The 14,761-nt window shown below is 39.4% G+C and overlaps 1 protein-coding gene across 1 annotated transcript; it reads right to left on the minus strand.

Annotated features, from left to right (window-relative positions):
- Positions 1-10,000: 10,000 nt before the first annotated feature.
- LOC122408509 (uncharacterized) lies at positions 10,001-13,069 on the minus strand. Its single transcript, XM_043415304.1, has 8 exons — positions 12,624-13,069; positions 12,489-12,544; positions 12,045-12,383; positions 11,876-11,975; positions 11,511-11,794; positions 10,967-11,339; positions 10,641-10,861; positions 10,001-10,086 (listed from the first exon to the last, which is right to left on the minus strand). The coding sequence occupies exons 1-8, from the start codon at positions 13,067-13,069 to the stop codon at positions 10,001-10,003; spliced, it is 1,905 nt and encodes a 634-aa protein (XP_043271239.1).
- Between the last annotated feature and the right edge of the window lie 1,692 nt (positions 13,070-14,761).

Genomic DNA, 14,761 nt, shown 5'->3' on the forward strand with positions numbered 1-14,761 from the left:
CGGCTTTCCTCCGGCGATGTAGCTGGTATAGGGGTACTGGTCGCGAAGCCCCACGAATTCAGAGACAAGTCCCCACCAGCCCTCCACAGCGCCACTTCACTATAATCCTCCATATCAATACGGATTGAATTATAATTGGGTGACGCAACACGTTCACTATCGGGGAACTCGAAAGACCCTTCATAGAGGGATAGATCGTCCTCCGTTTCATCACTAATGGCACAGTTCACGTCCCTCCCATAGTAAGCGAAATCACGCTCGATGTCATCGAGGATGTTGTTCATTTCCTCATCATTAACATCAACATCATCATTTCCATCATCACTGTCATTATCGTGTTCATCATCACTCACATTCTCCATGTCTGGATTGTTGTCATCATCGTCCGAGATGTCGACAATTATAAGATTATTTCTTTGAACACTAGAATCACATTCGTAATCATTCACGAGATCAATCACTTCGACCTCATCGTCGGAAATGTTACTTTCATCACGATAACCATTGTTCCTGAGATCAATAATTTCGACATCGTCATCGGATATGTCGACAACCATTATTTCACTTTCTTTATCACTACAATAACTATCATTGTCGTTCACGAGATCGAAGATCTCCACTTCACTTTTACATAAGTTGAAACTTTGAGACATTTTTACGTTTTTGGCGAAAAGATAAATATGACGCGAACGCGACTGGCAATGTCACCGATACTTTTACGAGGAGTGATTTTTGACGTAACGAAACAAAACTTTGATGAGTCAGAAGAGACGTAGAGAGCAGAATGATCTTCCTCATGAGAAAAATACCCTTTTAACTCTTCGTAGAAAAACAGAACAAGAGGGAGGATTCCGCATACTCTAACACTTCAACTAATGGCGAGCATTGAATCCCCTCCAACGACTTTCCACCAAAAATTAGAAAATGTACAACTGAACTTTTCCAGCAAAAAAAAAACTTCTACTGCGGGGACAAAAAATCTAAGGACCCGCAATGACCTGCGAGTGAGGAACGAAAAGGAGCGGAAGTTTTTTTCAACCATTTCAAAGTACCCATGAAATTCATAATCAAATTTATGACATTCGAAGTATGTCGAATATCCGCCATGGTGTAACTAACTAAGATTTACTGGCACTGAAAAAAAAGTGTTTCGAAAACTTTCTACGGAAATGCCCACCCACGCAACTTTTCTCAAACCAGATTTATCTTGATCACTTAATGAGTTTTTAGGGGGACGGAGTATTAAAAAAATATATCATGAAATGATTTGGGGTAGTAGAACGGAAATTCTAGTGATGAAAGTGGGGAGGGAAATATTTAAAAGACATTGGAATAAAAAAATGGGATCATTTCTGAAGTCGAGGTCGAGATGGAGAGGTGTGCAAGTATGTATGCTATCCACCCGGCGAAACATCCATTGGCATTAACAGCAAATGAACTTGAATCATTACCGAAGGCTTTGCTTTTGAAGTATTATAGTGCATTCATTCCTGCTTTATGGAATCGTTTACCCAAGTATTTGCAGTGTGATAGTGAAGTGCAATCATATCAATTGTGCTACGATCATTTTAATCAACCCTGGCTACATACGCATATTGATTCTTGTAGACCTAAACGTCGAGATTGTGAAAAGTGTCACATAATGGAACGACTTGTGAATATCTATACGACTCTACGCATAAAAAATCCCTGTGAAATGACATCGGAGGAGCTCCAAATTATATCTCATACCGTCTTTAAACAATGTTTTAGTGAATATACAGATATCCTGTGGGATCGTTTACCAGAATATTACAAATGTGATAGAGAGATTGCATTGTTACGTCGTTGCGTTGAACATTGGAACGTATCGTCGATGGATGATCATATTGACGGTCCTGCTCCTCAACGACGACATTGTTGGAAATGTTGCGAAGGCCCGAACGTGTTTGAACAAGTTTAGAATGCAGGTGTTCAAAACGTGTTCGATCAAGTTTAGAATGCACGTGTTCATAACGTCGGCGGAATCAAAGAGATGACCCGTCTGAGCCTGTACAGAAAAAAAGAACCACCGGAGGAGACTGTATCGATCACAATATAGATCACGTTTGAACCTGTTTGAAAACGTGTGGAAGGGGATGATTCAGTTTTGGGGTAGGGATAGATGGAAAAACTACAAATAGCAGAGTCCAGAAGAAAAAAGCATCACTTCACATTTTCATAAAGTTGAGTCAAGACTTGCTCTTTGTGGAAAAATCTCAAAAACTATATTCATCGTAAAATGGAGTTCGCTGCAATAAACGACATCATCGCAAAGTCCGAATATCTTCCTACTAAGAAGTTGAACGAGCTCGAAGTCGATGGGGAATATCTCGTCTCGGATGTCAGGATCGCAAACACCAAGTGGGGCAAAAGATACGTTGCCGAAATCAAGAATGAATTCAACATATTCCTGCCGCCACGAGTCGTAACGGCATTCGATCAGCATCCTGCTACATTCAAGAAACTCCTGGAAACAGCTCATAACGGGGAACTTTATATGAAGTATCTTGGTGGCGATTTGAAGGCCATCAAATTTTGTCAAAGAGAAGTTTAATGTTTCTCAACAAATAGAAAAAATGTAAATAGTATATGTAAATCTTCGATGAAGTGTGAGTAATGTTGAAAGAGGAGGAGGAGGAGGAGGAAGAGTATTATATAAAATAAAAAAAAAACACACACACCCATATATGGAAAAAATGTTTTGTTTATTCAAAAATCCCTCGTTTGCACAATGCATGATATACATATAACCAGCTTTTCAAAGATTTTACATTCATCGTTGCACAATTAAATTTCGATTCGTTGGTGTGGTGGTGGTCGCATTTCGATGGACTTTTCGGCAGTTTTTTCAACGATGGGCAGTCCAAAGTCTCCAAATCGACAATCTCCGTTGACAGATCCAAAAAGTTCGTCAGCCATGAAGATTTTTCGCAGCCTTTTACGAAGATGGTATGAGCGCCGCGTAAGATAGTTTGAATTATTCCTCTTGCCGCATCGTATGGTATTACACCAAAATCCCATGATAATCCATGAAAATTACGTTCCAGCCATTTGTTTGTCGTTTTATACTTTGCCGGTAGAGAATCCCATGCATACGGTGGTGCGAAGAAAAGTGTGAGAGGTTCAGCATTCTTCACGTCTGCACGAATGATTGAAATTTCTTTGAGTATAAACTCATTGATGGGTCCTTTGAAGCCTTGTAGATCGATGACAAAATCCATGATGACTGTTGGCTGAAGAAGTTGATGGTACGGTTTTATACCAATTTTCTCACCCCACCACTCACAGGATTGTATTCAACGATGCGATCGTGTAGAATGAGGCAGTATGCGCATGTTTGTGCTGGAATATTTGTGCTTGTTTCAAATTCGAGGCGCACATCAACAGGTCCAGACTTGAGAGAATCGTTCTGCTTCGAGCAGTCAATCACAATGAGAGGTGCAAATTTGAGAAAATCAGCTTTTGTAAGCCATGGTTCGGCCTCCTTATTGTAGTACATCGGTTGAAAGTTTGTATACATATCGTAGAGTACTGCATACTGATTTTGTTCTATATTCAAATTCATATTACCATAAGGATAGCATTGTGAATTCAAGTATAATTTTACATCAGTAACGTTGCAATGATCAAAATTACTCGCATTTTGCCTCTTATTATTCTTTCGTCCTGTTTGGAATGCCAGGATCACATATCGAGGTTTTTCCAGCTGCGTTGATGTCTTGACTGACCACACGTGTTTCGATGTCGCCGGTAACATTGGATATTCATACAATTCCCACGTACGAAAACTCATTGGAATTGGGGTATCTTTGGCGATGAATTTCAGGAGTTGAATTTTCCGTTTATCCGCCACGGTGACGTATGGAACGAGCCATTCAATTTTTCGTAGGGTAATTTTATAATCTTCAGCTGCTGGTTGAACTATCGCATTATCATCGGTACGTGATCTGGTCAAAATCAATTCGTGCTTTGCATTCACCACCATTTTTCGATAATCTTCAGCAAATCCCAGCAGCATGCTCAGTGGTATGCATACGTCAAAGTTGCCTGCTACGTCCACAATCTGTTTCGTCTCTTCAACATCGAGCCAACCAGTGTTCTCAAGCATTGTACTTCTCGCCGACGAATGAGATGTATATCCTTTCATGAGAGATGTGATTCCCACATTCTTATTACGATCGATTTCAACGGCGTTAAGTTCATAACGCACCTCCTCGAATAAATGACAAATGGCATTGTTGACGAGGCTCGTTGCAGCTAACGCTGTACCATCCACCTTTGTCAGTTTACCGCAAATGTGAATTGAACTTTTGCTCGGTAGAATTGATAAATCTTGATGCTGGATTGAAATACGTATTTCATCACTATTGTTGTATGTTGACGATGCGTATGGTTGATGAGCATGAACCTCATAATGTATGATGGATTCATCAAACATGACGGGTGTCTGGATGTTTACGATTTCTTCCTCCATTGCAGGCAGCAGATGCACAACGAGCAAAGCAGATAATTTCTCACACGCGAACTCCACGAATTTTGAGACCCAAACTCTTCAATAGTAGAAGGTTTTGAGGTGTTAGCTCTTTGAGCGTTGATCGGCGACTGGTTTCGCGATCCCATGTTGGCTTATTAATAATGCCAATACGATGATTGTAAATTATGCCCATCGAGATTTTATATGAAGACGTATGGTGATGACTTCACCGCGGAAATTGATCAAATCGCCGTCTTGATCGACAATACGAAGCTGTATATTGTCAATTCGACGCGTTGTGATTGGTAGATAAATGACGCTCGATGGTACTTCGATGATTTTATAGCCGGCCGGTACAGATGGGAAAAATTCGTGAATTGTATGAACTTTTCGCCCGTTGATATATGCACCAGTGGTTATGTTACACTCGACTCGAATGGCGTTCACTTTTAGAATGGACACGGGCAGATCAGACACATGTCTTTTATTGGGCTCCAATCGACGCGGTGTAAAACCCAGCAAAGATCCAATCGAATTTTTGGATGTGAAATCAATCGATTGATTGCACTCAATTTCACTGCGTAGTGTATTATTATTCGGTTTAAGCTGAATTTGTATGTTTTTCGTTGCCAACTCAGTTTTCAAATATTTTTCAATATCTTCAATTTCATAGCTGCCCGTTGGAATGGTCAACACTTGCGTTCCAACGTGGAATTCATTGCAACCAATGTCGATATTTGGAATCGAATTGAATGTAAGCAGCTCAACGAGTCCAAGAGTATAATTTTTGTCGGGTGATAGTTCGATGGGTGGAAAAAATTGTGCCTCGAGTATGGAGGATGATCCAGTAATGGTAATCGTCAAACTATCATCCATGTTGCGTGCAGCTATAGAACTAAACACGTAGCTCCGTAGTCTTCATTTATATAGTGCATAATTGTCTCGTCGATTTAGTTGCCCACACAAAAATTTTAAACACAAATGTCCGCATATTATTGTATCGTATTCCTGATACTTCTTATAATTGTATTTCACGCTACCAACATTGAAGTATCTCATGAGTTCGGGTGGAGGTGGGAGATTGCCGAAGCTGTCAAAGTATATGACTCGTTGACCAGTCTTTTTATATGCAACCCAGTGTGTTCCAGGGCCCACATTTTCATCCAAATTCACGATTGCCGATTCTTGTTTGAGTGGTCCATTTTCAGGCAAAGTGTCACGCATGAAAACCCCACGAAAGTTACGAATGTTCATGGCTCTCGCATACTTTAGCAGATCGATGTCGGTGAGTGGTTGATGTGGTAGCGTGATTATACGTTTTTTGTCCCGAGGTAAAGACCCAAACCCTGTTTGTATGGTTTCAGATGTAAACCTTTACCCAAAGCGATGGCCTCGAGTGTTCTATTGTGACGTTTACTTTCCTCCAATTCCTTTTTAGCCGCTTGAGCAGCATTTACAGCTTTGACTATTGCAGCACTTCCACCAGACAGTGCACCAACGGCGCTAAGGCCGGCAAAGATGGGTACGAGGAAGGGCAATAAACCTCCGATTTTGCGAGGTACAGGTAGAACCCGAGGTGTGCGTACTTTAACGCCTTTAACACTGGCACGCGCACCTTTCAATGCCGACATTATTACTTTACGAGGATCCTCACTACGTATCATTCCTTTTCTTGCAGCAGCGATGATCTTTTTCAAACAAACAGTCTTTCGCGGTTTTGTTTTTTTCCCAGCTCGCTTCATGCCTAGACCAAATTTCTTTTTCGCCTTCATAATGTTCGTCACAGCCCAAGCACTTGCTCTTTCACCAAGACTTGCGTCTTTCGAGGTTACACGTTGCCAGGCTTGTTCAGCCAAAATTTTATCCGCCAGATGTCGGGCTTCCAAGTTTTCACGATTTTTCGAATATGCGATATCGTGTTCTTTACAAGCAGCGTCCAGCGCGTTTATACCAGGATCACCACGAGCAAGACGTTTGATCAATTTCGTACCAGGTCCACAATATTGATAGCCCGGTAGATGTAGTTCCACGGGGAGATTGTTGATTATACTGTTTACCAAACCTTTACCAGGTTTATCATGTACAATCATCACTCTGCAGTGGTTACAACTCGACTGACTATTCCAACATTATAAAGTTGCATTTATATGATTTTTTCAATCAGTCGCATGCGAGATGAAGTCGAAGAAACAAGTTTCGAGCGGTCAACTCCCCATAATAAATTTCGATGAATTTATTGTTGGAGCGGGTAGTGTGAAGAAGCGTCATGGAAACTTACTACCTAACAGCATTCGAGCCGTATTTTGTGGCCCCTCGAATTGTGGAAAAACGAATGCCTTACTCACGCTCTTAATACATCCAAATGGTTTGAGATTTGAGAATATATATCTATACTCGAAATCTTTGAAGCAGCCTAAATACCGATTGCTCGAGCAAATGCTTAAACCTGTGGAAGGAGTGGAATTTTTTCAATTTAACGAGCATGAACAAGTTGTGGCACCTAGTGAAGCTCGCCCAAACTCCATATTCATCTTTGACGATATAGCGTGTGAGAAACAGGACAACGTGAGAGCATTTTTTTCCATGGGAAGACACGAGATTGTGGATAGTTTTTATCTCTGTCAGACGTATACTCGTATTCCGAAACATCTCGTGAGAGACAATGCAAATTTTATAGTGCTATTCAAACAAGATGATATGAACCTCAAGCATGTATATAATGATCATGTCAATACGGATATGACTTATGCAAGTTTCAAAAAAATGTGTGTCAAGTGTTGGAAATCGGACAAGTATGGATTCATCACGATTGACAAGGACAGTGAGTTGAATGCTGGAAGATATAGAAGGGGATTTGATTCTTTCCTCACTGTCGATGATGATGATGATGATAAATAATTGTTCCCCTGGATTTTACAAGACAGTCTAAAGTCTGACTTACTCGTGTCAACATGAAGCGCAAAGAACTTTTAAAGGAGACGGCTGTATTGAGTGAACTTGCCAAGGCGAGTGATGCAATCAGACGAAAACATCGAATGTTGAAAAGTGGACGTGATAGTGCTCAGCAGAAAATGCAAGATGTGTTTAAACCGATTGTTGAACCATTAGAAGAACTAGTTTCATATACGAAAAAACCTAAAATTAAGAATGAACGTGTAAATGTTAAAAAGGAGGAAGAGGAGGAGGAGGAGGAGAAGGAGGAAGAGTCTCCAAATTTGATGCAATTACTGATGAGAATGTCGGTGTACCCTTAACTAAAAATAGTGATAATGATATTCATGAAGATAATAATGATGATGATGAGGACGATGATAACTTGGAATCATCTGGAGATGTTGATAATTTGATACGTGAATATCTGGGCTTACTGCGTAGTAATAACAAAACAAGATTAGATGGCGTGTATGGAGTACGAAATCTCGCTCAAAACAGATTAATGATTGGTGATTCACCAATTCATTTCAAACTCGATCATATAGTGGTTGGAGATGAAAAGTATCCCAAAAGTATTGGCTTGGTAGAACTGTTGTTTAAAAAAGAGCCCGAACTCAAATATCTAACACCAAATGACTTGGAGAAATATCAGAAAATTATCATCACAACGAATGCTCATAAAAAATTTTATAAACGCACGGGTGCGGTACGTCAGGATAAAAATAGTAAATTTAAAAATTATATATCCCAAATGCTCGGTAGCAACGATAAGAAGGGTGGTACTCTGCCTCAGTATAAGGTAGCACGAAAGCATACCTCTGTCGACTATGTTCATTGGGATGATCCAAATGAGCTGGTAGATCGTCTTCGTTTGTTGCTCGCATCGCAAGCTGCTGGAAATTCATCACATTCGAATGAAATTATATCGATTATCGAGGAGTTGCGTGAAGCCGAAATCATTTATTAACATGTGATGGCTTGCTTTCATCCACATTCCCAACATAAGCGTCGATGTGTTTGGACGAAAGTTGAGTAGACGTGGTGCAGGTCCTCCGGGTAAACCAGGTGCTGGATTCAAAATTACATGGGACGGTCATTACGACTTGGAACGAAAACGACTGAGCAACGTTGGCGAGCCAGTAAATGCTCGAGATGTTGTAACACTCGGTGCATTCAGCAAACACATTCATTCTATAACTCATAGTGTGACTCATACAACGAATCAAAAGTGTGAATCGAATGTGGCGGCTGCAGAAAAGCGTGTGAGAACCGAGCTCGCCCATCTCCGTGAAGAAATTGATAATATAAAGAGAGAAATCTCAGAACTTCATGATGATATGAAGTTTTTACGAGATCATCTAATGATAAGTCAGTGAAAAATTCTCCAGACTCTTATCTTCTGTAATTGATGAGGACCGTGGGGGGGAGAAGAAAAAATGAGTGAAAAGAAGCTTGCGGTGGTTGAAGAACTGCATAAGCCAGCTCGGCGGAATTATCCACGTCGACATGTGGATATACGTGGCCTGGATGAGACTTGGCAAGCTGATCTTGTAGATATGTCTGCATATGCACAACACAATTCCAACCATAAATTCCTACTCACCGTCATCGATATATTCTCCAAATTCGCCTGGGCCGCACCGTTGAAGAGTAAAAGTGGAAAAGATGTGACCGCTGCAATGGAGTCGATTCTCAGCAAAGGACGCATACCGAAAAATCTCCATGTGGATCGAGGGAAAGAATTTTATAATACGGACTTTAAGGCTTTGATGAAAAAGTATAATATACACTTGTATTCTACATTTAGTAATTTGAAAGCTTCAATTTGTGAACGCTTCAATCGTACACTTAAGAATAAAATGTGGATTCAATTCAGTTTTCGCGGAAGCTGGAAATGGATCGATATTCTCGATACATTAATTATAAAATATAATGATACATTACATCGTACGATAAAAATGAAACCGAAAGATGTTAGTGCTGCGAATGAGAAACAACTATGGCGTAACGTATTTAATAGAACTGTGAATCGGGAAAAACCAGCAAAATTTAAAATCGGCGATAAAGTGCGCATAAGTAAATTTAAGAATGTTTTCGAAAAAGGTTATACCCCAAACTGGACAACAGAAATATTTACAATATATCGAGTGAGAAAAACTAATCCAGTTACTTATAATATAAAAGATCATCAAGATGAGCCCATCGCAGGTGGTTTCTACGAGCAAGAGCTACTACATGTTAAATACCCCGACATATATCTCATTGAAAAAGTGTTGAAGAAGCGCGGCAATCAGTTGCTTGTAAAATGGCTAGGTTTCGACAATACACACAATAGTTGGATAAGCAAGGATGACCTATGAATAAAGAAGATGGAAAAAATTTCAACTCTGTTTTTTTTTTTTTTATGACCACTCCTTATACATATAGCGGAGCTCGAAACATAGCAGGTATAAGAAAAAAAGGACACATTGAGCTTGGTCGGAGATTTTTTTTTTCTTTATTTCACTTCCAATGTACAAACTCTCTCTTGCTCTCACCCACTCATACTTATTTACATCCCTTTCAAAGACATTACGGTATGTCACGGTGACCCCATGGCAAAGTATTTACTGTGCCAGGAATAATGTACCGCTTGTCGTCGGCGCTATTTTTGTTTCCTTAATAGTATATACATTGTGTAAAGTAGATCTAATCGATGATTGAGTGCGCTTCATCTCAATTTCCTCATTTAAACATTTAGTATAATCATCAAAAGTTATAGTTCGCGCTACAACATTACTATTAACACCCTTGGCTTTTTTTACATCATTCTTACCTAAAACTCGTGTTGCATACATTTTTGACCTAAGACCGACGAATTCGGTCATAATAGCCCCGTTATTCTCATCTTTCATGAGACCGGGTACTTTTTTATTAACTAGTGGTATATTATATTTATTATCGATGGGATAATCACTTGTATCATACTTATTAAGATTGTTCTTCATATCATTATATACATCATCACATTCAATGTGATATATTAAACTATCGGTGTCAGTGTACAATATTTTACATTTATTCTGATATAACGGAGACATGAATTCGTGATGAAACTCATACAAACATGTTTTCGATATATCTAGAATTGACATGCCAACGTATATCAGTTTATTAAACATTACATGCAAGTTCCGAAGTTCCACAGCAATTAAATTTTCAGCGAAAATACTGCGGCTATGAAAGTTGGGCTTTGCAATCATGGCTTCGGCACCATATCTTCCTGCCCATTCCGTCAAAAGCTTCACCTGCACATGACTTCGAACATCTTCCATCGTTTTCCCAAAAACAGCATTGTTCATTAGTTTAAACAGATTTTTTTCGAACTCATTCTTCGCATTTGTTCGAAACTGGGTATTCAGGTCGATATATTTCTGAAGCCATGATGATTGCCTAAATTTCAAAATCCGATGTATTTTCGTGAGTTTTACACCATGCTTCAGACATTGCTGTAATGCGCGATAATGTATGATGTAGCGTTCTTTCCCACTGACTGACGCAATGAGCTTCTCTTGTTGTTTACCCGGAGGTTTTTCATGGGATGGACAGAATGGTAAATCACTATGGATATCATGGAGGTCTTCTGGATATTCTAAATCAACCTCCAGCAGATAACCATGTGTACCATTCAATGGAATCGATGCTACATCGAAATTCTCAATATTTTCAACAAACTCAAACTGATCGTAGGGTAAAGATTGACTCATTGCCCAGCCATATAAGTTATTAACATCATAATACATTAAATACGCCGATGGTTCTGATGGGTCATACGATGGCATGTATTTATTATTAGCGCGTGCATACCTACCACTGCATTGACTTAAACCCCCACGAATGCCTCTTTCGACAAATAAGACCATGTCAATATCTGTGAGCAATTCGAATCTGATCTTTGTGTATCGCATCATTGCATCCCAGGTATATCCAGGAAGTGTATAATAATATGCGGGATCAAGACCGTAACTTTTTAAGCAAGTACTACGAAAGTTTTCAAAAATGTCAGCCAACAATAAAACATCGGTTTTCAAATATAAATCACTGTATTCTCCAAGCGTTTGAGTGGAAAACCGCTCCCAAACGGTCAAAGCATGAGCATACTCATTTTCCGATACCGTTGAATTGGTTAAAGAACTATAGAATGATTCTCGCGGTGGAAGTGCCGTTTCCTCCAGTCTGTCAAAACTATCGATGTACTCGTATGGGAATACACCTTTTCGCGTTAACAGATTGAAATTATCGGTATCTCGGAATTCAGATTTTAAAACCGTGAGTTGATCGGGAGTTAGGAAAGATGCTAATTTATCAAGACTTGTGTTCAGAAATCTATAAGAATCAATGAAACGCAACTTGATATTTTTCCTATAGTCCTTCGAAGTTATAACGGTTTTCGAAAAAGAAATATACTTTTCTTTCGTTATGGGCAGTAAATCGGTTTTCCCCTCGAACGCCGTAGCTACTTCTTTTATAATAAAATGAGCATCATAGCCCGACAAATTGTGAAAAACTATTGGGATAAAAAAAGACTGTTGATATTTTAAATTACAGTCTTGATGCGCTGGACCTCTGAATTTACCTGTCAAATGACAATGATCGCGTACTCGAACATCACTCTCTACGAATGATTTCTCACAGATGTGACATTCCTTATTTTCTCGGAATTTTCGCCATTCTTGAGGAGTCAATTCTTTCATCGGAATTACAGTGTATAAGATGGTTGCCACCTGTTTCGCCAATTGTTCCAATTTTCGTACGAACCATTGAACGCAGTCCTCACCCCGATGTGTGTGATACCCCGACAATGATTCGTCATACGAGCAGTTGACGTAGTATCCCACGCTGAAGACTTGATGCTGTTGAAATTTATTATTCTCCATATCTTCAGCCGTGGTTTTTCTCAAAATGCACTCGAGGTCTGCATATACAATAAATGGGAGAAGTTCCTTATGATTCACGTTCTTAAACTCCAACCATTTGTTTCGTGCATTCGGCAGGAGAATTGCGCAATCATTCATCTCACCACAGTCCACCTCATGTGATTGGAGCTTCTCATGAGATGAAAAATAGTGAAGGCATCTATGGAAAAATCAGAATTTTTTTTTAACTTTCAACAAATCTCATTATATTTATTGTGTGATAGTGCGATATTACTTACCGATCACAGATGTATTTTCGGCCATTGTGAGCACTCAGCTGCTTGCTGACCAACATCGATAGATTTTTAATCCATGCGAAGTGTCCCATATTTACATCCATCACATCTTCTATATACAGTAAATTAATATGTTTCGCCTTTTTCTGCTTGCTCAAGCGAATAGGTTGAACCACATTATTTGGTGCACTGTATACATTTATTGAGATGTCATTGAGATTCTCGAATTTTTTTATCTGATCTAGACTCATGGGGAAGTTTATACCCGCAAGATTCAAGTTCGTAGAATAGTGAGGATATGATGATGGGCGCTCACTATATTTCGCTGCAGGGTGAAGAGCCGCAACCACCGCCCAGCCGAAACACGCGTTGTCATTAGATCGCACATTGACCACTGCTCTCCTCGATATAATTTCTTTTGTCAGAGATATGTGGCAACCCGCGCGCATAGCATTATACTTATTGATATTGACAGTCAAGTTCAGAATTGAACTTAAGGCCCAACCACTCTCACTCTCTTGAAATTCGTCGAGGGATTTAAGAGTTGGCTCAACAACATGATTTTTATACCAATCACTTATATTACATGTTTCGAGTAGCTCAACTGTCTTTGTAATTATACTTTTATTTGCATACCTGCCGTTCACAGTGAACTCACCATTAAACTCGGTATTTACTTTTATACTACTATGTTTAGAAATATTATCCATCACATGTAATTTCACTAATTGGTATGAGTCTTGCAGAAATTTTTGTGGATCGATGTAATTTTTATTAATCACAGCACCAGTAAGCACTCGATTGTCAAATGCCGTATCGATTTCACGCCATAGCAAGCTCTGATTATTTAATCCATCACCCGTGTGAATGAATTGTGAACGCACTGTCAATTTCAAAGTTTCTAAACGTATAATTTGCGCAATTAATGAACGGTGTGACGCTATGTTCAATCGAGCACGTTTGGGAGAATTTTCACCACTCAATGATTTGATGAACGCATCGCACTCTTCTTCCCACACGTTATATTCTTCTACCGATTGTAATGAAACCGCACGATCACTCAAAAGCTTTTCTACAGCTTCAGCATCATTGAAGTTTGCCATGGTGACGAGGAGAATGTGAAAGAAAACTTTGATGTGAACTCGAAGAAAACTCGATCCTGAATGTCTCGATTTTTGAAATCATCTCGACTAAATTAACATCATCCCTTTTAAACTTTTTTTCCCCCCAAAAGTTAACTTTTTTTTTCTTGGAGAGGGGGTGAAATATGTGAAAACGCGGAGGTGGAAACCTGTCGGCATTTTCTTTGACATTTCCATATCATTGCTCCAGATCGATGTCGTGTGGGGAAAAAAAAGTTGGTAGGCAAAGATTTTTTGAAAGAAAAAAATTTTTTAGGACATCTTTTGCCGAAAAATGGGTCAATCATGAGAAAAATGGTGCTTGCACGTGTTCTATCCTGTCAATTATAGCGTGAAGAAAAAAAGTTGGCCCGAACTCAAAGAGATCTTCATTCCTTGGACGTCTCGTAACAGCCCCTACGAATCGGCTTCGCGTCTTTGAACCATCCTTAAGAAACCTATGGGACATCTTTTTTTTTTCGGAAACAATGGGTCAATCACGTGAATACAGGTATTGCCGGTGCTTCATAAACTATGCCATACCTGCGTGAAGTCTTAATTATCGATAATGATCAAATAAGTTTTCTAAAGTTTTGAAGAAAAATTCCTGAGGACATTTTTGGGAACAATAAATCAATCGTGGGGATGCAGGTGGTAGTTCAACATGAAAGTTTTTTTTGCACGTGTTCTATCCTGTCAATGATAGAGTGAAGAAAAAAGTCGGCCCGAACTCAAAGAGATCTTCATTCCTTGAACGTCTCGTAACACCCCCCCACGAATCGGCTTCGCGTCTTTGAACCAACCTTAAGAAACCTATGGGACATCTTTTTTTTCGGAAACAATGGGTCAATCACGTGAATACAGGTATTGCCGGTGCTTCATAAACTATGCCATACCTGCGTGAAGTCTTAATTATCGATAATGATCAAATAAGTTTTCTAAAGTTTTGAAGAAAAATTCCTGAGGACATTTTTGGGAACAATAAATCAATCGTGGGGATGCAGGTGGTAGTTCAACATG

Source organism: Venturia canescens, chromosome 3, assembly GCF_019457755.1.
Source record: "Venturia canescens isolate UGA chromosome 3, ASM1945775v1, whole genome shotgun sequence".
Taxonomy (NCBI): domain Eukaryota; kingdom Metazoa; phylum Arthropoda; class Insecta; order Hymenoptera; family Ichneumonidae; genus Venturia; species Venturia canescens.